The sequence below is a fragment of the Uloborus diversus genome, chromosome 9 (genome assembly GCF_026930045.1).
Source record: "Uloborus diversus isolate 005 chromosome 9, Udiv.v.3.1, whole genome shotgun sequence".
Taxonomy (NCBI): Eukaryota; Metazoa; Arthropoda; class Arachnida; order Araneae; family Uloboridae; genus Uloborus; species Uloborus diversus.
Genome location: NC_072739.1, coordinates 7,993,388 through 8,016,094, shown reverse-complemented (window position 1 = coordinate 8,016,094; position 22,707 = coordinate 7,993,388). Strand labels below are relative to the sequence as shown.

Genomic DNA, 22,707 nt, shown 5'->3' with positions numbered 1-22,707 from the left:
ATAAAATAATAGTTTGAAAAAACTAAAAAAGAACGCTTTCGTAGCAAAATGAACTAAAAAGTGAAAAATAATCTTTGGATGCTAGTAGTTGACCAATCACTTAATTTTAATGTAATACAAAAAACCGTGGGGTGCTGTCTATTTACATTTTTGCTTGGACAACAAATGGAAGAAATTCAAGCCAAATGATAAAAAGCCCCCCCCCCCCCACGCTTTTTTGTATTACATTAAAATTAAGTGATTGGTCAACTACTATTATCCAAAGATTATTTTTCACTTTTAAGTTCATTTTGCTACGAAAGCGTGTTTTTTTAGTTTTTTCAAACTATTATTTTATTTTTCTGTAAATATTATATATATAAAGTAAATATTCTCATTTAGTTCCAATGGGAAAGCAAACTACTGTATAAAAAAAAAAATGAGTAAATCCCGAAAGTAACCTTTCTAAAAAAAAATGTATTGCATATAATATGTGCTTGTTATTTATGGTAGGTCATTATTAATGGATTTAATTATATGCCAATAAAGTAATCTATTCAAAAACAATCATCGTTACTGCAATTTGTTCATAATTTTTTTAAATAAAATATTTTTGGTTCATTTTAGAGAGGTAAGTTTAATTTTTATTTATTGAATAGCTATGGTAAATTATTTAGCACTGGTTTATGGGCGGTAATTTACTGTTTAAATGTTCGCTTACTTAGTTTTAATTTGATTTTTAAAAAATTATTCATTATTAAACTATTTTTCCTGCTAAAATAACAAATAACATTGTTAGTAAATATCTTTACAAAGTTCAACTGTTTATTAATACTAATAAGATATATGTAGAACTGATATTCATTTTTAAGCTGAACATATATATTTTTTGTAGTATTATTTTTTTCCTAACCACAATTTTTCCGGCATGCCGGAAAGGACCAGGCACGTGTTATTGAAAATCTGGTGACCCCCGAATTATGCGGCATGCCGGATAATGCGGGGTAATACGGTAAAAAAGGAGAAATAAATTAATCAACGTTGGAAATACACAAATATACAAATATTTGAAGACACGTGTATCGGAGTTGTATGAAACTCACTTTTCTATGCAAAAAAAAAGTGTGATCCTACGGACGTTCCGTTTTTTCCCTATTTGGGTTTGTTGGCATCATTAACGATCATACGACGATTTTGCTTCAATCGGAGCTACATTATTTTGTTAAGAAATAAATGTTTACATTTAATTTATTTAGATTGGCAACAGTTGCAAAAGTTCATCAGGAGAATATTTTCAATAAAACGTACATTTTTTCCTGAAGTTAATTAGAAAATATGTTTGTGCTATGTCTCCAGGATTAAAACTAGCGAATCGGATTAACAGACAAAGAGAGGAGGGCGATACATTGAACATTAATTGGTCGAACTTCGACCACAAGCTATGCTAGTAAACTTTAATGTTTGATTCTATCATTGTTGTCATTTTCTAGTCTTCGATCTTATTCATCCTTTCTTCTTGATCTGATCAATTATACTGTTTTCTGATCGGTTCAAGTATAATGAGTTATTAAGGTATCTATTGTATTTATTTATTTTTTAAATCCCACATCTTGTTTTATTTTTTTTTAGTACTTTTATTTTTCAATATAAATTTTGAACATCTGAAAAAGTCCCTTGTTGTTCAATAATTCACATTTTGAAACAAGATTTCTTTGGTGTATCACATAAATATTTGCTCACAGTTTAATATATTAACTGAAACATTTAAATTTCAGGAAAAGATCCCATATCAAGTAAACTAGAACAACTAAAAGCGACTTCTAAGATAGCAAAGGAGAGAAACAACGAGAAAGCCGCTAAAGCATTAGAAAAACAGTTGGCCGCAGAAAACGAGAAAAAGAACGATGTGACTGAAAATGGCCTGAAATTCCAGCCTCTGAAACTCACACCCAACCACTCTGTATCCAATTCAGAAACTACAAGGAAAGAGGAAGTTCTTTGTGCTCAAATTGCGCCGGACAATCCAGTTCGTCAATCTAAAATTGTTGCCAATTTAACGGAAAAATCCTCTAATGTTGGCAACAACACTCACAGTGATTCTGTAACCGTTGACTGTGTTCCAAACGGTCACTGCCAACAGTTCAACTCCATTTCTTCATCGACAAGCATGGAAAGCAGTTTGCAACGGCCAGGTCATCGCGTCGCCAAATAGCAGCATTCCGAAACCTACCTTGGCTGTCAAAGGAACGAGTAAAGTTACCAAAGAGGACAAGCGACAGACTTCTGGTTCAGAAACTAGCTTGAACACCAGTAACTCTTCTCCAAAGAGCATTAAAAGTTCGTCTGCCGATCCTCAAGCTGGAACGAAACTGTCCCGGGAGGATATATACGTAGCTGTCCACATAGCAGGTCCAGACACACAAGTTCTCGATACGGGACAGATGCAAAACGATAAGAGGACAGCAAATTTCGGCAAAAGTGCCGAACGTGCCAGGTCTGAGAACAATAGGACTACTCAGTCTGGTGTGAGCATTGCCATGGTGTCTCCTATCATGAGTTCCAACCATGGTAAAGACAGCAAGAACTCCTCGTCCCCTTCGGAAAAGAGCTCCGACGGCAAGCCTCCGAAATCAAAGGTCCAGCTACATCACGGGGGAGCCCATTTATGAACCATGCAGCAAAATTGCCTCCAGAGATGGATGTGGGTTGTTATCCACAGAAAAATTCCACCATTTGGGAGGAAGGAGAGGATGTCCTGTTGAACATCAAGCCCATGCAACCCTTAACTAGAGCTTCTCCTTATGGATATGTGCGAGGCCTTGGTCCTATGTCCTCACCACGTGCTGTGACCACCAGGATGCAGTCCTCCCTCAGGATTCATTCCGACTATGGTGAAACAGGAAGATTGAATTCCTCCAGACAGTTTCTCGCAGCCCTGGACTCTGCTAGGATGTATGGTGCGGGTATGAAAAGAGTGGTTGTCGGGATGCAACAGCCTCATCGACACGGATTACGCTACTGATGTTGATTCTTATGACATAGGCATCTGGATATTTGAGTGATGGTGATATCCTGCGACCAGGAGTGATTTCTAGAGCAGACGACATTGCTAGTGGGTATTTGAGTGAGGGGAGGAACACCTGTGTATTCTAGAAAAGCAATCGCTCGTCGGGAAACGGGACGGGACCCACGAACCATCAATGTCTTGCAAGACGACAGGTACGCTTTGTCATACTTTTTTCTGATCTTTAAATCTTTTCATTCTATTGCATTTCTTCATTATAAAAATAATCTTGCATGCTCCAATGTTCTTCTAATTGTTAATTATCCTCCAGGAAAGAAAACTTCGTAAATAATTTAATTTATTAGCAACTACATCTTCAAAATGTTTGATTTTTCCTAAAAAAGTGAAATAATTTTTTGGTCCTGTTTAAAAAGTAATAATTTGTATGATGTTAAGTGTGAATAAAAATTCTTTTAAATCTTTATCAGATAAATCATGAATCAAAACCTGGGTGCCTCGACCCCCTGAGGTGTTGGTAGGAGGAGTCGAGGGGTGCCGAGGGATGTCTATGGTATCAATATGTATGTACAGAGTGTTCCAAAAATGACTGACACATTTGAAAAATTAATAAAAACTAAACGGGCAGCGATACAAATATACCGTTTGTTGCATTATGCTTGGGACAACAGTAAATTTTCAGACAGACAAACAATGTTCCTCAACAGATGGCGCTGCAGGTATTTTAAAAGGTATAAAAGAAAACGCAGTCTGTAAGATCGCCGTATATTTCGACCGTTATATAGAGCGACCGGTATATTTGAAAAATCAATAAAAACTAAATGGGCAGCATTGATTTTTCAAATATACTGATCGTTTTGGTGATTTTGCTGACTGCTATTTCTTTCATACCGTTTCAAAATACCTGCAGTCCTATCTGTTGAGGAACATTAACTAATTTTTACAGTTTGTCTGTCTGAAAATTTACTGTTGTCCCAAGCATAATGCAACAAACGGTATATTTGTATTGCTGCCCGTTTTAGTTTTTATTAATTTTTTCAAATGTATGAGTCATTTTTGGAACACCCTGTATGTAACAGAGATAGAATAGAGTGCTGTGAGAACACTCCAATTCTTCAAATGGTACCGCGAATCGGAAAATTTGGGGAACCCTTGAGATAGATGTTCATACCCAATGTCTTTAAATCCTAAAAGCAATACGGTTCCCAAAGCTGTGTACATTGTATGTTTTTTATTGTAAAAATCTTTATTATGACCTTTTATCTGCATACTCTACAATTTTATTTCAACAATAATTTGGGTATCCTTTTATTAGTAACGCCCCTTTTTCCGTTTATTACATTTTTTCCCATTCCAGTACCTCAGCCAGATTTTTTTTTTTTGGTGGGGGGGGGGGGGGGGGCAGGAGTTGTTGGTTTTCCATAGAAAAAAAAAAGGAAATCTTATTCTTCTTTTAAACAGTTCTTAATAACTATGTCTTTACTACTTACGAACAGAAAAAAAACTGCATGACGTTGATTATTATTGTTACCGTTACGTTATTCAAACTAATTTTATACAAAAGTACGAAACATAAAAGAACCTTTGGAAAACATATGAATGTTTCATTTAAATTATATCCTGTTTGCTATTTAAACCTTTTGTTATAATTATAATAAACTTTTTTCAAAAGATAGTTATGATGCGAAAATGAAGCGTGTAAGTGAATATTATTCATTTTCAACGGTAGATGGCAGCACCAGACACGATTTGCTCCTAAAAACCGTATTATCCAGCGAGATGAAGTTCATTCCCAGGGAGTAAAAGGAAGGAGACGAATCTCCATGTTAGCAGTTTGGCAACAAAATTCCACTTCCGCCAGAGGCCGCTAGAGTATCATCTCTCGCACTACTTATATCTTTGCGCTCGTAGCGAAGCATTGTAAACAAGTGTGTTTTAAAAACTATCACCTGTATATTTGGAAGTATTAAACTACTTTCGCCATGAAAGCTGTTCAAAGAAGCATAGAATACTTTACTCCACCCTAGGTTTTTGGCATATTTTGCATTCGATGTGTTTAATTTGTATTTCTGCTACGACTTTAGCGAGCATTCATTCTTGTTATGTGTTGTGCAATTTTGTGTTCTATTTTGTATATTGTTTTTGATATGGCTGTTCTGCTCATTTGCCATGAAACTAAAAATGATTTTAGCTGGCTTTTGAAAACATTTTCTCCCAATAAAACCCGTAAATTACGATCCGGTTTTCATAATTTTTCTGAGTACTATGCATTTAATTTTAAGAGTAAGCGAGAAGACTTGATTTTAAAGTTATTCATTTAAAAAAATAGAAAGAGAGTAGCAATGAACAACTAAAGTTTTGGAATTTAAATCACTAATTTTGTTTCCTTCTAGTTATATTTCCATGTCCTTTTTCTTCTTATTTATTAAATTTCACATATGCTTAACTTGAATAATAGAAACTCCACTGTAGTAGAAAAACTCAATAACGCACTCATGTAGAGAATTCAATTGAAATTAAGATTGAACTGTTTAACTTATAATTTTCATCAAAATATTTATGTTTTGCTTTTTTTTTCTTCAAATTTCACTTAAATCCAGAGCAGAGCAACAATTTCGAACTAAACGTAATACATAAAGTTTTATGTAAGCTTATATCACACGAAATTTATGTATGGGAGGAGGAGAAAGAAAGTAACTATGGTAAGTGAAAACGAAACACAATGTGATAAATATAAGCTATAAACTAGATCAACGCTTGTAATAAATAGCACTTTCTTGTAACATTATTTGTAATTGTTCACTAATAACTAACGATAAACAATTTTTTTTTCCTCAATATACAGAGTGTTAATATTTTTTCTAATCGTTTTTTAAAGATAAATCCAACGAAATAAAAAGAAAAAAAAGGTTATTTCAGCAAAAGTAATTAATTAAACAAAAACGAAACTAAATATTGGTGCACATAATACAGTGAACTATATTAAGTTATATGAGCTAATATCGCACGAAATTTGTGTGTGTGGGGGGTGGTGCAGGATAAAGAAACTCGGTGTAACAGAACCAAATATTGGAATAAAAGAACCAAGTAATTATGGTAAGTGAAAACGAAACTTAGCTTGATAAATATAAGCAATAAACTAGATTAACGCTTGAATTAAATAGCACTTTCTTGTAAGATTCTTTTTTAATTGTTCACAATTAACTAACGAAAAAGCAGTTTTTTTTCAATGTTCAAAGTATTAATTATTTTTTTTCTAATCGTTTTTAAAGATTAATCCACCAGAAAAAAAAGGGGGGGAAAAACGGCTTTTTCAGCAGAAGTAAACAAAAAAAGAAACTAAATATTATTGCACATATTACTGTGAAATATTTAATTTTAAATGAGCTTATATCATGCAAAATTTATGGGGGAGGGGGGGAGAGGGTTGATCGAAGTTACTGCATAAATTAATTGGAGTAAAAGAACTAAGGAGAAAGAAGATCGAGGACACACAGAATTAATGTCTAAATTCTAGAACAAATATAAGAAAGAAAGTAATTTTAGGTCCATCGTGCTGACCGCGCGATATTATTGAGTTCCAACAAATTTTTCGTATCAATGGCCCCAAACTAGCTAACTGCCGGCATCCACCCGGTCGAATACTCGGGGTCGGTTAAATCAGGCGAGCGAACTGCGAGAGATGGACCACTAGCGCCACCATTGGCGATGGAATAATCCGGTCACTTTTTCGCCCCGCTGCCAAAGGAGATGAGGCTCCTTCTTTTAGCCTCCCTGTTCATTCCTCTTTCGAGGAATTAAAATTTTATTTTAAAAAATCGTTTCCAATGTCTAACTCGATGGAGAGGGACGTGGAATTTTGATTTCTTTTCGCCCTGCTTTATAGAAACGAAACTAAGTTTTACTTCATAGCTTGTGTTTAAAAATTAGTTGTCTATTCTGGAAGTTAGATTAAATTTCATCTTTTTTTATACGTTCTATTTAATGAAATACTATTCGTATCCTTCGTTAATTTTTGTTTTATATATATATATATATATATATATATATATATATATATATATATATATATATATATATATATATATATAATTTATTTGATGCCTTTAAGAATGCTGCAGGTTAAACTTCAAAAGAGATTTGCTTAGCATCTAAAAGTGCCAGAAGGTAAATCACCGGAAGTAACTTTTTTCCGTGTTTTTCACTCAAAAATTGGCCTTAATTTCCATTTTGCTCACCCCCGAATGAATGTTGAGTTTTTTTTCGACCCGACCACACATGGATATATGCCTAGGAACGTACAGACACCCGAAATATCCGTTTTGACGAGCCCCGAGTTAATTACAACGAATTTTCTCGTTACGTATGTATGTACGTATGTATGTGCGTATGTATCTCGCATAATTCAAAACCGGTATGTTCTAGAAAGTTGAAATTTGATAAGTTGTCTCCTAGTGGGGTCTAGTTGTGTATCTTCTCTTTTGGTTGCATTCGGATGTTCCTAAGGGGGTCTTTTGCCCATTTTTGGGGGAACTCATTGTTAATTTCGATGTAAACTCAAATGGTGTTATAATTTGTCGGTCACTTGGCGACAAATTTGGCGATTTTTTTTTTCTTTTTTAATTTGGTTTCAATTTGGCCACTGTTGGTGATATTTAGAAAGTAAACTATTGATTATAATTTAAACCCTGGTACCAATTTTTATGTGTGATTTACTATCCGTATTGTGTACCCCAAACAAAAACATTTAAATTTCATTAGAGTTTGCTGTATTAGTTAAACGTTTAACTATTAAACTGCTAACAGCTTCTTTAAATTATATATATATATATATATATATATATATATATATATATATATATATATATATATATATATATATATATATATATATATATATATATATATATATATATATATTAATGAAGAGTTTGTTAAAGTGTTTTTAGTTGGGTATTCAATTAAGTCTCAAGATACAGTCAGAGAGAACGCTGGGTTTGTGATAAACTTATTTACAAAGTTCATCAATGTCTGGCTCCAGCTACAGTCGTATATCATCCTCAAGATCAAACTTTTTAATAGGGGTTTCCAATCCCGCGCCGAATTCAGTCCCGTGGGATTTCGGGATTATAAGGATCCGATCCCGCGGGATTGATTTTATTCTTCTAAAAATCAAATTTTTGTGTCAAAAAGAAAAAGTTACGCATTTTAGAAAGGACTGCTTTTATTACTTGAATTAATAGTCTTCTTAAATTCCGTACAGCAATTGTAAAGCTCTGCAAAGTCAGATCCGAATTAGCAATCATCGTTGGGTACGCAAAAGTGTGCCGCTGGTACGGGATGGTAAAGGATTTTTGCTCTAAAAAGAATGCGCTTGAGAGAAACACGTGCTGTGGCTCCACTGCAATTGGTTTTACTAAAATTAAATAATTGTGGACATTTAGAAAAGGATCCGCATTAGCTTCATCACCTTCTGAAATAGATTTTTTCCCCCTTATGCTGGCTCAAGAACTGCAAATTCCGGACAAAAACGATGCCTCTTGGATGTGTGTTTTGCTGCATCCAATTGAACTTGCATTGATAATTTCCCTTGCTGCTTCATTAACGGTCGTCATTGTATCAGTGAATTTGATTCATTACATCAAGGGGGTAAATAGTGCTTGATTTCACCATTTCACCAAGTCGTAGTCTCAGTAAAAGTGTTTGGATAATTTCCCTAATTTTACCCCTCACTTTAAAGAGGAATTCAAAAACACGAGCAGCTTGACTTACTGCACTGTCGTGCGAGTCAAACTGTGTTTCATACAACTTTCTGTCGCCCCTTTTAAAGTCGTGCCGAATATATGTCAGGTTTTTCATTGCTCTCTTCTTTGGAGTGCACTTTTTGTAGCTTGAAGGTTTTGAGTGTACTACTAAAGCTTACAGAAGTGCTCCAACATTGCATTTAGGCTACTCTAGCGGGTTTTGGAATATGTAATACACTTTCTCTATTTTTTTTTCAAAGCGTAATTTACTGGATTTTGAATTTTAGTGATGGTTTTCGTAAATGAAGTTTTACGCATTTTTTCAATTGCTGAACGTATGAAAACTGAAACCTCGAATAAGAATACCAATTCATTCTCAGAAAAATATACTCTATTTTTATTGTGTGTAAACCACACAATAAAAAATTTATTGTGTGTATGTGTGTTGTGGTACTGAAGGCAGGTATTGAAGGCAAGGCAGGCTACCTGCTTTGCCTTCAATATTCGAATTGAACCGAACCATTGCTTCGGTCACTCGTCTGGTCTGTGCTAATTCTGTATTAGCTATCAGTTTGTTTGGCACTCTTGGCTTCCTTAAGAGGTTTTCCATCTCCAGTTCAGTCACTTTCCTATGCCGGGCTGATGAGTGCTAATAAGCACGAAACTGCAGTCCTCGGCTGGAATTGACTGAGCTGGCGGTGTATTTTCATGTATTTCTGCCTTAGCCCTGGCTAGTGGGCGGTAACGTAGTCATTGTAGTTGTTGAGGAATGTGTGAATTTCGATTAGGTGGCGCTGCTTCTCAGCGTGTAAGGAAGCAGATTTGTTTTTGCAGTAGTATTGTTGTTCAAAATGTATGTGTCATATCAGTATAAGATTGCACGCGTCTTTCGTTTGAATAAAGTTTTGGTTAAGCTAATTAAGTGAATGTCTGGTCACCTAGAGTTACAACTTCATCGTAAAATGGATACGAATTAATAAAGACAGTAGTTTTGTATATTTTTTGGTGGTAAACCCCGTACCGCTTACGTATTTTCACGCATCTCATGGGGTACGGAACGGAACAGGGAACCCCGCTCTGCTATGCCATCTGGGGCTTCCAGAGAACGGACCTTTCGGCCGGGGCCCCCTTACCCATAAGGGAACGAGATCTAAACCACTTACGACTGTAGACACCGTGGACCCAGGTACGGACCTGACTCCGGTGGTGCCCATTGCCTACTCACTGTTCCACTCGATAGCCATTGGGCAGATACAAATCTGCTCACACGCAAGTAAAGAGTGGTCGTTTTACATACGTGGATGCTACACCATCGTAAAACCCTCCCCATTTACCCGGGCTTGGGACCGGCATAGGGACGGGCCCGGTCCCCCAAAGACCAGACCCCACCTACGGCTGGGTTGCATCTCATGGGGTATGCGTACTGCCGGTTGAAAATCGAATTAAAGGAAATAGAATTTTTTTTTTTAAATCTTTTTTAAAAAAATTTAAAGAACCGGTAACTAGAACAGGACAATGGGGTCGTTTCCAAAATTTTAAAAGTATTTTTTCGGAAAGAGCATGCTCAAAAACATAGGATCTGACCATTTGATAAATAATTTCTATAAGTTTAATATTTTTTAAAACATTACTTAAATCGGTGCTCTTTCATCGTTTAACGCTTCTGCCGATGACATCACAAATGATGAAATGCCATTAAGTGTTGCCATTCACGGTCCAAAATATTTAATTCACATCTTTACTCACGTGTATTGGCAACGATAGGGTTGGTAGCAAGCGTAGAGCGCAATTTTAATTCGCTGCTTGATTATCATAACGTGGAATCGCGGTAGAAGGATGCGGCAAAGTGCATCATTTGTGACGTCATCAAGACCACGCCTTGTTTGAAAAATCGGACATTTAAAAAAATTAATTAAAAAAAAACTGTTGGGAAAAGGAAAGTGTTTTCTGGGTTCATGTTATTTTTTTTATTTATTTATATTTTTTTTTTGAGCAATCACGATTACTTATTGTTCTCACTTGACTGTTTCGATGTCATATGATTTTATTTTCCCACCGCCACCCTCCGTCGACCGGGTCCTCACGATGCTGCTCCTCTGGCGAAAGCCATCTCCAGGCTGCGTCCATGTCCTAAACACACGCGCATACATACACGACTACACGCACACATACACACACACACACAAACTCATACACACGCATACATACACACAACTACTCACACATTCATGCATACATGCAGACACCTACACATACACACACATTCATGCATACATGCAGACACCTACACATACACACACAAAAACATACACACACACATACACACAACTACTCACACATTCATGCATACATACAGACACCTACACATACACACACAAAAACATACACACACACATACACACAACTACCCACACATTCATGCCTGCACACAGACACAAACACATATGCCTACACACACATACACATACCCCCCACACGCACATTCATACACACAACTACCCACACACTTATGCCAGCACACAGACATAAACACACATGCCTACATACACATACCCTCTACACACAAACACACATACCCACCCGCACACACACACACACTCGTGATTGCGAAAAACATAATTTGAATTCAAGATGTCAAAATTCAAATTAATTTTTTTTTTGCTCATTCTATTCATTGCAATGGCTAAAAGTCGTACTCTTGACTGAAGGAAACCACCCCATTCTCTCTCACCAGACTCTTGGTGTCTCGTGAAACCCTCTACACCATTTTACGGAGTCTGAACATCGTTGCAATGTAGTTTTTGATCTCTTTCTTTTCTTTCTTTCTCTCTCTCTCTCTCTTTTTCTTTTTTTGAGCTTTTTGCACATTTTTGAGAATAAAAGATTACAAAACGTAAATACTTTTGCCTCTGATATCATTAACCAGTATTATCAGTTTTGCGATATCGTGATGAAAGATTATTTTAGCCGTGATATCCTGGTGAAGGACGTAGGTCTTCCACCTCTATGGCTGAACAAAAAACACACCAAAATCACAGACAAAACTACCTTTTACTAAGACCACGTCACACTTTATACATTTTTTCACATTACAAAATATGGATTTTTTTCTGTGAGCTCGCGAGTAGCACAGCTTGCTACCTTACCGTCACTCACAGTTCTCCTCTCTGCTCTGCCCAAAACAGACAAGAAAACTCTTCCTTCCACCAAAGACAAAGATCTCATGAATCTCTGTCTTGGCGCCTCAACGACTTGAGACGAACCTCAGATCATCATTAATTTACAAATCACTGACAGTTAATCTACCATAAACTAAATCAGTTTCTGTTTTCCATACTGAAGAGTCAAGGTCAAGAGGGGGGAAATAGGATACATTACAGTATATTGTACGATTAAATTTTTGCAACGGATGTCAAGTATGGAAACAACCCTCACAACCTCAGTGAATGGAAATGTATTATTTTCAGCAAATATGTATCCATTTTCAGTTGTTTTCTTACTCCGAAACCCGTGACACCCCTGGGAATCCTCTACGTATTTAAAACATGCAAATCCTACCGTAATTGGGAAATATAATTCCTGGGGATCATTTTCCCCTTTCATTAGTAATACTAGAGAAGTCTCCCTCTCTTTTTCTCCCCTTTCATTTTTACTTTTTCTTCTTTTAACTGCTGTTCATTAAACGTAAATCTTATTCCTTCTTTAAACTTCCCCTTTTCTGAGCACCCTCACCATTCAAGTATCTTACTGTAACTAAGAATGCTATCGGAAGAAGGAGGGTGTTCACGATTTTGGGCTGCATGTTTTTTTTTTTTTTTTTATGTTTGCCAACTGTTTGCAGAAAGTTATCTTTAATAACGTTATCTATTCAAATTTTCAAATTAATAACAAAAATAAAGAGAAAATATGATGCTATTGTTTTTTTTTTTTCAAGGTAACGTAAACAATTCTTAGTTGACTTTCCGAAATAAAAAAAGAAAGAAAAAAAATCAAGTTAATGACAAAAATTGAAAAATAAAATAAAAATGTAAACCTGTAATGAAATAGCATAAAAGAATTAAACTTAAAAAAAAATCATCTGATAAGACTTAGGATATTTTTGTTTAATATGAGTTCTGAGTTGGGACAAATACTGCCGCTTATGCTATTTTTCTGCTAGTGTACATGTACTCAGTCACCGCATTTTGAACTTGATTCGAACATACAACTAATATAAAGCAGGAAGTTTGCGCTCTCTAAGCCAGGCCTAAGGCAGAACTACATGCACTATGCTGACAGCCCGGTTATCACATGTAGAGACTGCAGTTTCGTCCTTGTTTGGACTCATCAGTCTGGAATAGGAAATAACCAAACTGGAGGCAGCTGTCTTCCCATTGAACCTGAGAGCGCCAACAAACTGGTAGATAAGGCAACTAGTAATTGAAATATTGCCCCGTAAAGTTAAAGTTTTTGGAAGATTATTTGTAAAAAAAATTAGTGAACTATATATAGTAAAATATTTTTCATGTGTTAAAAGTTTATTGTTTTTAAAGGGTTTTTTTTTTTTTTTTTCTTCTTCTTCTTCTTCTTTTGCTTAGTTTTTAAAAGTTAAGGCTTGAAATTTATTGTTCATCAAAATAACGGCTGCATTACAGTAATCTTACTTTGACTTAATTGAAATGAACTTTTAAAAAAAAAACTGATCTGAATGAAGTTAGACCGTGATATTGTAAAAGTTTTGGATTTAGCTTCTTTTTTATCAACTAGAAATATTTTTCTTTCCAACAATATCAAATATTTAAAAGAGGATAAATATTCCTCCTTATTTGCTTTTAATATGCAGAAGGGAAATCTAACACGGCGGCCCGCATGTGGTGCATTATTCTCCCATTACACGGTTGCCATAGCAACTGCACGTATTCATCGGAAGTCCCCTTTTAATTGGATCTTTTGTTCCGGAAGTGTCAATGTGTCGCTTGTGTGCCGCGGATTGGTGGGCACTGTAGCTAGATATTACTTTTTATTAGCCTTGTTGGTAGCCCCTATTGGCCCCGCAGCCCGCCATTAAACCTTTATGCGTGGCAGGGGAAATCTTGGCGGACTTTCCGAGTTTTGTATTGAAGCTTCGATTGAGGCAGAGATTTTTTTTTATCCGAAGTGCATTGAATTTCTAGAGTATTTTCTCTAGTAGACTCGAAAGGAAAAAAATAATTTTATGTGTTTTTGCTCGAAGTCAATTGTACGAAAATAATACACTTCCGAACTTGAAAATGTCTCAAATTTCGTTCGTTGTAACGGGAATTTAATTGTAATGGAATTTAAGCAGTGTAATGGAAATTTAAACGGGACTGAAAATTTATGTCGTTCAAACCGATATTTCGTTGTATTGGTATTCGTTGTAACGGAAATTCACTGTCTTGGTCAGAGAAACTTGTCAATGAGCAATTTGCCAAATCTTGACGACACAGAGTGCAGATCAGTGATCTTGCGAGGGATTTATTTTCAAGACACTCCTTGTTAATTGTTAAAAAAAGTGATGTTAGAGGGGTGACATGTTCGAAAATATTGAAAACGAACAGACTGAACATTTATATAAATGCTTGTAACTTTCTAAGGATAAACTGGAACACCGCGTCAAAAGAAGAAATCTGTACTTTTATGTTTGAGACTGTTTTGACGTTTTCAATTTAAAGAAATAAAAGAGCATTCAAACGTAATTAAGTGGTAAGTTGTCGATCTTAAGTCAGGTCTAAGGCAGAACTACTGTCTGTTTTCCTTAGCTGAGACCTTCCGCTAATTTGCGCATGCGTCAGGTCTGCTCTGATTTTATCAAAAACGGGAGGGAAATAACGTGTTAAAAAAAAAGTAGTCCTTTCCAAAGTCGTGTCGAAAAAGACAGCGATTGCGAGAGGAAAGTGCGCATCCTCAAGCCATCGCTCCTTTTTAAAATGGAATCAATCCCAAGTGCTAGTCTTAGCTTTCGAGAACGGACAGTACATGCAATATACCAGCAGCTTGGTTGTCACGTCTAGAGACTGCAGTTTCATCCTCGTTGTGGATTCATTAGTCTGGAATAGTGCATAACCGAGCTGGAGGCAGATGTCATCTCATTGAAGCTGGTTCTAGACTGATGAATCAAGACGAAACTGCAGTCTCTAGATGTAAAAACTAGATTGTCGGTATATTGCAGGTATTCAAACGTTATATTTAAAATAGTCTGCGTGAAAAACGCTTGCAGATGCGTTAAAATTTTAATAAGCAATATATGTATTTGCTATACCTTGGGGCTGTCCACAAATAATGTCTCGCTTTGAGGAGGGAGGAGGGTTAGTGAAATTGTGAGTTTGTGATAAGTGGGAGGGTTTGGGTAGAAAGAAGGATGACAACACGCATTTTTTAATAAGAATATGTTTATAAAAAGTAGCATTACATGTGACATAGGGGGGGGGGGGTAGTGTTACACTTTTTAGTGTGAGGGGGTCAAAAATGTTGAAAAAAAGTGCCATCATTTTTGCACATCCAATTTATATGGAGTAGGAAAGTGTGCAAGAATTTTTAATAACTAAAAATGTGTATTTTAAACGTATTACCTCTTATGCCAGGGTGGCCACTCACTCTGGAAAACAGGAAATTCTCAGGGAATTTTGAAATACCACTGGAAAACCTGGAAAACTCAGAGAAAATTGAGATCCACTCTGGAAATCCTGAAAAGCAACATATCGTCTTTTACCTTGTTAATGGTAAAAATTAATGGTTATATTATTTTTATACATTTTGATTTAGTAGGAATGCTATGCCAAAGAATAGAAATAAAAGGGTGGTACCGGAGTTGTATTTTTTATGTTTTAATTTTCCTGATTCTGTTTCAGCCCCCATTTGGTACTCCTATTTGCTTTGCTTCTTTTAGGCTCTTATTTGTTTGTTGAGGTTGGAAGCTATGAATTGACGAATAAAGTAAAATAGAATTTAAGGAAATATATTAACTGGGCAAAACGGTTGCAATGCCATTTGAATAAATTTGAAGAGTAAATTCTAAATGACATTCTTCATGACATTTTAAATTTTACCTTACTGATATATGTAGGGGAAAGGGGGGTATATGTAAGCAAATTTAATTTCGAATACTAAGTATGAGAAACGCTTGTAGGGGCGTTATACATAGAAGTGTATGTAAGTGTGTGGGGAAAAAATTTATTGTTTCATAAAGTGGTTTAATTATGTTTCAAAATCAAATTCAAATATCAGAAATACGTTTCGTGGTGTCTGGAATTTCTGAAATTTTACTCTGAAAAACCTGGAAATTTCAGGAAGTTTGAGTTTGCCTGGAGAGTGACTACCCTGTATGCCCGTGCGTAGGTACACTAGGGTGGGCCGAAATAAGCCGAAAAAAATTTTTTTTTCGAAATCAATTTTTGGATAGCGCGCAAAAGTTGCGTAGTGAGCTAGTTAGCACTCACAAAAAATTTCTTTAATATTAAAAAATATCTAGCCGGCGCTATTTGACATTGAAAAACCGTAAAAAAAGAGAAAAATGAATTTTTGTCGAAATTTAAAAAAAAAAACTAAATTCCAAATATTTTGCTGGAATGCACCGAAAATGTTATATAATAAGCCAGTTCGAGCCCATAAAATGTTTCATTGATTTTAATGAGCATTTAACCGCTCCTTTCCGACATCAAAAATTGGAGAAAAATGAAAAAATATTGAATTTCTTTAAAAACCAATGTGAAAATTATTTTACAAAACGAAATCATAGACTTATTAATTAAATAGCACTATTAATCATAGTAATTATTATCACGCAAATGTATCATACATTTTCTAGAATTACATATATAGATAACAAAATTTTAAAAAAGAAATCTTCAAATTTGATTTATAATACCTCATGCATAATGAATATTATTTTTTGGAATAATATTGTCCCTTGTTATCAAGTTCTTTCCTAGCATGAAGTTTTGCACGAATGTATCCATCTCGTGCAGTTTCACCACGAACTTTTATTGCAGCTTCGGTTATTAGTTTCACACAACGTTTCACAGCTTGCGTGTGACAGGGAAATTTCTCGAAAGTAAACTCTGTAGAATGTTCCTTGCACATTTCTTTCCATTGTTGGTCTTTTAGATGCATTGTAAGAGTTGGTTCTGTTACAACACAGTTTGCCCAATCAACTAAATCAACATAATCAACGGCTTCAAAATTGAGTTTAGGATGCTCAAAAAATCGTACACCATCCGAGCTCTTCGTCTTCTTATTTCTAGAGTTCAGAATGCGCCTAACAGCTAATTCCCGAATGTATTTTCTTGAGTCAAACAACATTGTCAACAGTAGCTGTTCAGGATGAGCGAAATATGCATTACTTGAGAGAACTTTGAAAATTATCTCCTTAACGTTGTCTGGAAACTGCCTTCCAAGAGAAATCATTTTCCAAAAATGTTTGGCGCCGTACTGGCAGTTCGGTTTTATTTTTATTTCAAACCACATTGGAGCATAAACTAACATTACATACTTTACAAGTATTGTAAGATTTTCTGATGGAGTTGGAGTGCCTATATACAAGCGTAACAAATGGTTTGCAGTTGTCAGCCATCGCGCACGACTGACTGAGTTTGCCTGGGCTACTGTCAGCCACGCTTGAAGGACAACTGACCATCTTTTACGGCAAGACAGATTCTATACAAATATTGTTGTTCAATACTTAAATTTTTTATATCTTCCATGTCCAAAACCAGAAGATTGCAATCAATTTTATCAAATTTGACCACCGGATTTTTTTACAATCTCTAAGAAGTTGTTCGATAGCTCCCGAATATGAATGTGGTCACTTTGTGCAACCGTCAAATTCCAGTATAAGATGCCTCAGTGGCAACTCATTGTGGACATTGGACGCAAGAGAGGACCCCTTTAATTGCTTAACTCCCAGCTGTGGAAGTGTAGAATTACAGCATTTCTTAAAGAAGAATACTTGCGTTCAATTCATTAATCAGTTTAAAGGACTTCAGAGGATTCATATTTTTTTAATACTCAAGGGCTCTATTTGTCAAATATATATAAAATAGCTATAAAATAATCTTAGGAATAATAGAAGTAGTTGAGCGCCGTTTATTATCCCGAAGAAACTACTGGAACCAAACATTAAAAAATTAGCATCTTATGTAACTATTTTTTATTTGAGTGTGTGCATTTTTTAAAATTGGCATACAAATGTCGCATAAAATTGATTGAATTTTCACTGTTTTTTCTAGGTAACGTATTGCGTAACATTTCAGTACTTACATATTTCGAAACTACTTTTAATTTTTTTTTTCTTTTTTTTTTTTCATTTTTCCAATGTTTCAGTCTTAAAGGAGCGTAGCTAAATATTCTACGAATTGTATAAAAATCTTTGAGGATTTCAACTAATGCACTGACAGATACTTCTAATGTTTGTTGAAACTAGCTTCAAACTTTTATTTTTGCTCCCCCCCCCCCTTTTTTTTTTGAAAAAAGTGCATTTTAGTCCTTTTTTCAGTTTTTCAAAGTCAAATAGCGCCGGCTAAATATTAAACAAATTTAGCGAAATTTTTTATGGATAATAACGGGTCCATATAGCAACTTTTCCGCACTATCCAAAAACAGATTTCCAAAAAAAGTTTTTTCGGCCCACCCTAAGGTACACGCTCCCATATTTTTTTAGAAACTAAGCACTATAAATTATTTATAGGCGCATAAGTAAGTTTATTAGTAACTGCATTAGTTCTTTTTAAATACATATTCATACTTTGGATCAATGATATGCTTTTTTTTCCTTCTTATTTTGCTTAGAATTAAGTATTGTGCATAAAAAAATTTCAATTTCTTTGAGGTCTCTTCATATTTATGTGCCCACTAATGGCGCCCGCATGCATCGCAGCCACTTTGACAAAGGAAACAAATTACGTACTTTTTCCTTGCTTTTACTCGGCGTGCTATTCCAATCGAAACAGTTGCCAAGGGCAACCGAAGCTATCCGGGCACTCGAACCTCCCCTTTTGCTATAAAACCATCTCATTTCGTCCCTGCGAGGGGATTTCTTTAATCTGGGGGTGGGCGTGAAAATGGAATTTATCTCCCGAGATTCCCTTTCACGTGGACCCCGTTTCTTCGCATTTCGTATGCCCGTGAGATTCCATTAACGAAGAGAAGATTTCCATCGGAATTTTCTTCCCGATAGTGCTACTGTTGACACTTCAAAAATTATTATTTCAAGCATTTTGTTTGATGACGGCTTCTTAGTTGATCATGAAAACCTGGAGCTTTCATGATGTCGTTTGATTGGCTTATGCACTTTTCTTAAACTAAAATCTTCGAGCTTCGAGTTGGTTAGGAGTAGAGAGATTGAAGTCAATTTGTGTCAATAGAGGAGTATGTTATAGCCTTTAAAACTCCACACACCAATGATTTTCATTCTGGAGCTCATTAACGAACAGAAGATTTCCATCGGAATTTCCTTTCTGATTGTGCTTGCGTTGACACTTCACAAATTATTTCAAGCATTTTACTTAATGACGACTTCTTAGTTGATCATTGTGAGGAAACTTGAAAATTTGAGCTTTCGATGTCATTTGGTTGGTTTATGCACTTTTCTTAAACTAGAATCTTCGAGCTTTGAGTTGGTTAGGAGTAGAGGGTTGGACTCAATTTGTGTCAATAGAGGAGTAGGTTATAGCCTTTAAAACTCCATACACCAATGAAATTCATCCTGGAGTATCACATAACTTACCTCCCCCCCCCCTTCCATTAGCAAGTTGGAAATCACTTAAAGTTACTGATGGACAGAGTAACATCAAGAGATGACACATATGAGTCAAACTAATGATGCAGAGGAAACAAAACTTATTAGTCCATTAGTAAGCTGGACAGCCCTAAACTTATTCATGAACAGAATGACGTTCAGGGATGACACGCAGGGATTCCCTTTCACGTGGACCCGTTTTTCCGCATCTCGTATGGTCGTGAGATTCCATTAACGAAGAGAAGAAATATTATCGGAATTTTCTTCCCGATATTGCTTGTGTTGGCACTTCAGAAATTATTTCAAGCATTTTGTTTGATGACGGCTTCTTAGTTGGTCATTGCGAGGAAGCTTGAAAATTTGAGCTTTCATGATATCGTTTGTTTGGCTTATGCACTTTTCTTAAACTAGAATCTTCGAGCTTCGATTTGGTTAGGAGTAGAGGATTGAACTTAATTTGTGTCAATAGAGGAATATAGCCTTTAAAACTCCACACACCAATGATTTTCATCCTAGAGCACATAATTTAGGCAATAAGATAGGGATTCACTGTAACCCTAAAACACGTGTATCCAGTAGTTTTTCTATTTTGTGCCTTAACATTTTTGTTATAGTTTATTTTTACTGTTTCTGTACGAAATTCTTAAGTTTTTACTTTTTATTCCACCTGTGGATTTGGAACAATCCTTAAACTTGCTGATGGTCAGAGTGACATCAAGTGGTGACACATATGAATTAACCTAATGATCCAGATGTGACAAAGCTTAACAGTCCATTAGTAGGTTGGACAACCTTTAAACTTACTGATGGACATAATGGCATTCAGGGGTGGCACTTTCCATTAGTAAGTTGGATAGCCCTTAAATTTACTGAAGGACGGAATAAAGTTATATATAAGAGATGATTCAACCTAATAATCTAGGTGAGACAAAGCTTTATTGTACCATCAGTAAGTTACCATTAGTAAGTTGAACTATTCTTAAATTTATTTACCAATGACCGAGCGACGTCAGTAGATGACACACATGAGCCTATCTAATGATCCAACCTGATGATGGATTAAAGCTTTTTAGTCCATCAGTAAGTTGGAGAACCCATGACATAAACGAATCGACCCTATGATCCAGATGGGATAATGATGGGCGTTATAGTCCATTAGTAGGTTAGACAGCCCTTTGTTAAACTTACTGATAGATAGTTCTGTCAAACATTGACACATCGGAGTTGACCTACTGTTCCAGATGAGATAAAGCTTTATAGTAAATCAGTAAATTAGGCAGCCTTAGTTAAACTTACTGACGGAGAATGATGTCAAACAATGACATATTTGAGTGCTCATAACTAGCATAAGGAAAAAAAATTGTTAACTAGTCGGATTATTACATTTTTCAATCAAATTGGAATGAACAAAAATATCATCATATTAAACTCATCTATTTAATAATATTTTTTAACGCTTGTATTTGTTATCATATCGACAGTGAAGAAAAATGGCCAAACTCAGATGATGTTTGGGATTGAATCTACTGTTCTGAAATTGAGAATAGCTGACTACCCTTAAAGCTGACTAATTGTCTATATTGTTTGTTGTTGACTTATTCCTACGTTTTAGTACTTATTGTTTAGAACTATAGTAACGTTGTAAATGTAATGAATTTATTCGTCATAGTTTCTTGTTCCAGGATAAAGTAGTTATAATTTTAAAAATAATAATTTTTCAGCCGATTATAAATAATCCGCAAAACAGCTTATTACTGGTTACTGCCGATTAGTCGGAACATCCCCAATAAAAGTTACCAACCTATAAAAGTTAAAATAAATTACCTTTTCGTTTACCCTTTATTTTAGAATAAAAGTCTCTTTTCTTCGTGGGGACAAACTAAAAGTCAGTTGAGAACCCTGGACGATTATAAAGCAACTTTGCAAAAGTAGCAATGGGGTCGTTTCCAAAATTTGAAAAGTATATTTTTCTGAAAGAGCATGCTTAAAGACATAGGATCTGACCATTTTTTAAATAATTTACTTAAGTTTAATATTTTAAAAAAAATTACTTAAATCGTTGTGCTTTCATCGTTTACACTTCTGTCATGTGACATCACAAATGATGAAATGCCATTCAATGTTGCCATTCACAGAACAAAATATTTAATTCTTTACCCACGTGTATTGGCAACGATAGGGTTGGTAGCAAGCGTAGAGCACAATTTTAATTCGCTGCTTGATTATCATAACGTGGAAACGTAGTAGATTTGTGACGTCATGAAAACCACGCCTTGTTTGAAAAATCGGACATTTAAAAAAATTAATTTAAAAAAAACTGTTGGGAAAATGAAAGTATTTTCTGGGTCCATGTAATTTTTTTTGCTCATTCTATCCATTTCAATGACTAAAAATAGTACTTTTGACGGCAGGAAACCACCTCATCGCGATTATTTCTAAAAACGTAGCGCGAAGGAAATCCTTTTACCTAGTTATAGGTTGAAGAAGAATGGGTACAGAAACTAATTGAATCATCATTACGAAGAACGGTCCGCTGGAACATAATGTTCAAGATTCCGCATTTGTCAACGAGAACTAGACTCCTTTCTGCGCAATTTCTGACGTCTGCCATTTTTCACGGAAGAAAGCATTAAATCCGCAGATTTATCACTTTTATGTTACGGCCCCAGAGACAACTGTTCTTCTCTTAACTATTTATTCCGAAAGAGCCTTTAAAGCTGCAAGGTTTCTCTTTCTCTATCGCTCAATCATTCGCTTCCATATGTTCTTTCTTTCTGTTTCTCGGAAAAGGTACAAAATAAAGAATGATTTTTGGAATGGAGAGGCTGTATCATTGTTTTCATAAGGTTATATGTAATAATTGTGTGGTATAGCTACGAGTAAGTATTAATTCTAAGTAAAATAAAAAATGAAAATGAAAATTATTTATACGAGCTATAAATTTCATAAAATCTTTACTAATAATAAAGCTGAAAGTCTCTCTGTCCGGATCTCTGTCTATCAAGATCTCTGTGACGCGCATAGCGCCTAGACCGTTCGTCCGATTTTCATGAAATTTGGCACAGAGTTAGTTTGTAGCTTGGAGGTGTGCACTTCGAAGCGATTTTTCGAAAATTCGATTTTGTTCTTTTTCTATTCCAATTTTAAGGAAAAAAAATTGAGCAAATTATCACAACGTGGAAAAGTAAATAACCAAATTATCATAACGTGGAACCGTAACACGAGCAAAC

At 35.3% G+C, this 22,707-nt stretch overlaps 2 protein-coding genes across 2 annotated transcripts in view; both read left to right on the top strand.

Annotated features, from left to right (window-relative positions):
• LOC129229738 (neuron navigator 3-like) overlaps nucleotides 1-2,363 on the top strand; it is a 707,938-nt gene extending 705,575 nt beyond the window's left edge. The window contains exon 13 of the mRNA XM_054864105.1: nucleotides 1,755-2,363. Within this exon, the coding sequence (XP_054720080.1) occupies nucleotides 1,755-2,191 (437 nt within the window). The 3' untranslated portion in view covers nucleotides 2,192-2,363. The remainder of the gene's footprint in view (nucleotides 1-1,754) is intronic.
• A 177-nt stretch (nucleotides 2,364-2,540) lies between these two features.
• Nucleotides 2,541-22,707, top strand: part of LOC129230050 (neuron navigator 2-like) — a 223,189-nt gene continuing 203,022 nt past the window's right edge. Inside the window, exon 1 of the mRNA XM_054864435.1 lies at nucleotides 2,541-3,198. The gene's annotated coding sequence lies outside the window, so the exon portion shown is untranslated. The remainder of the gene's footprint in view (nucleotides 3,199-22,707) is intronic.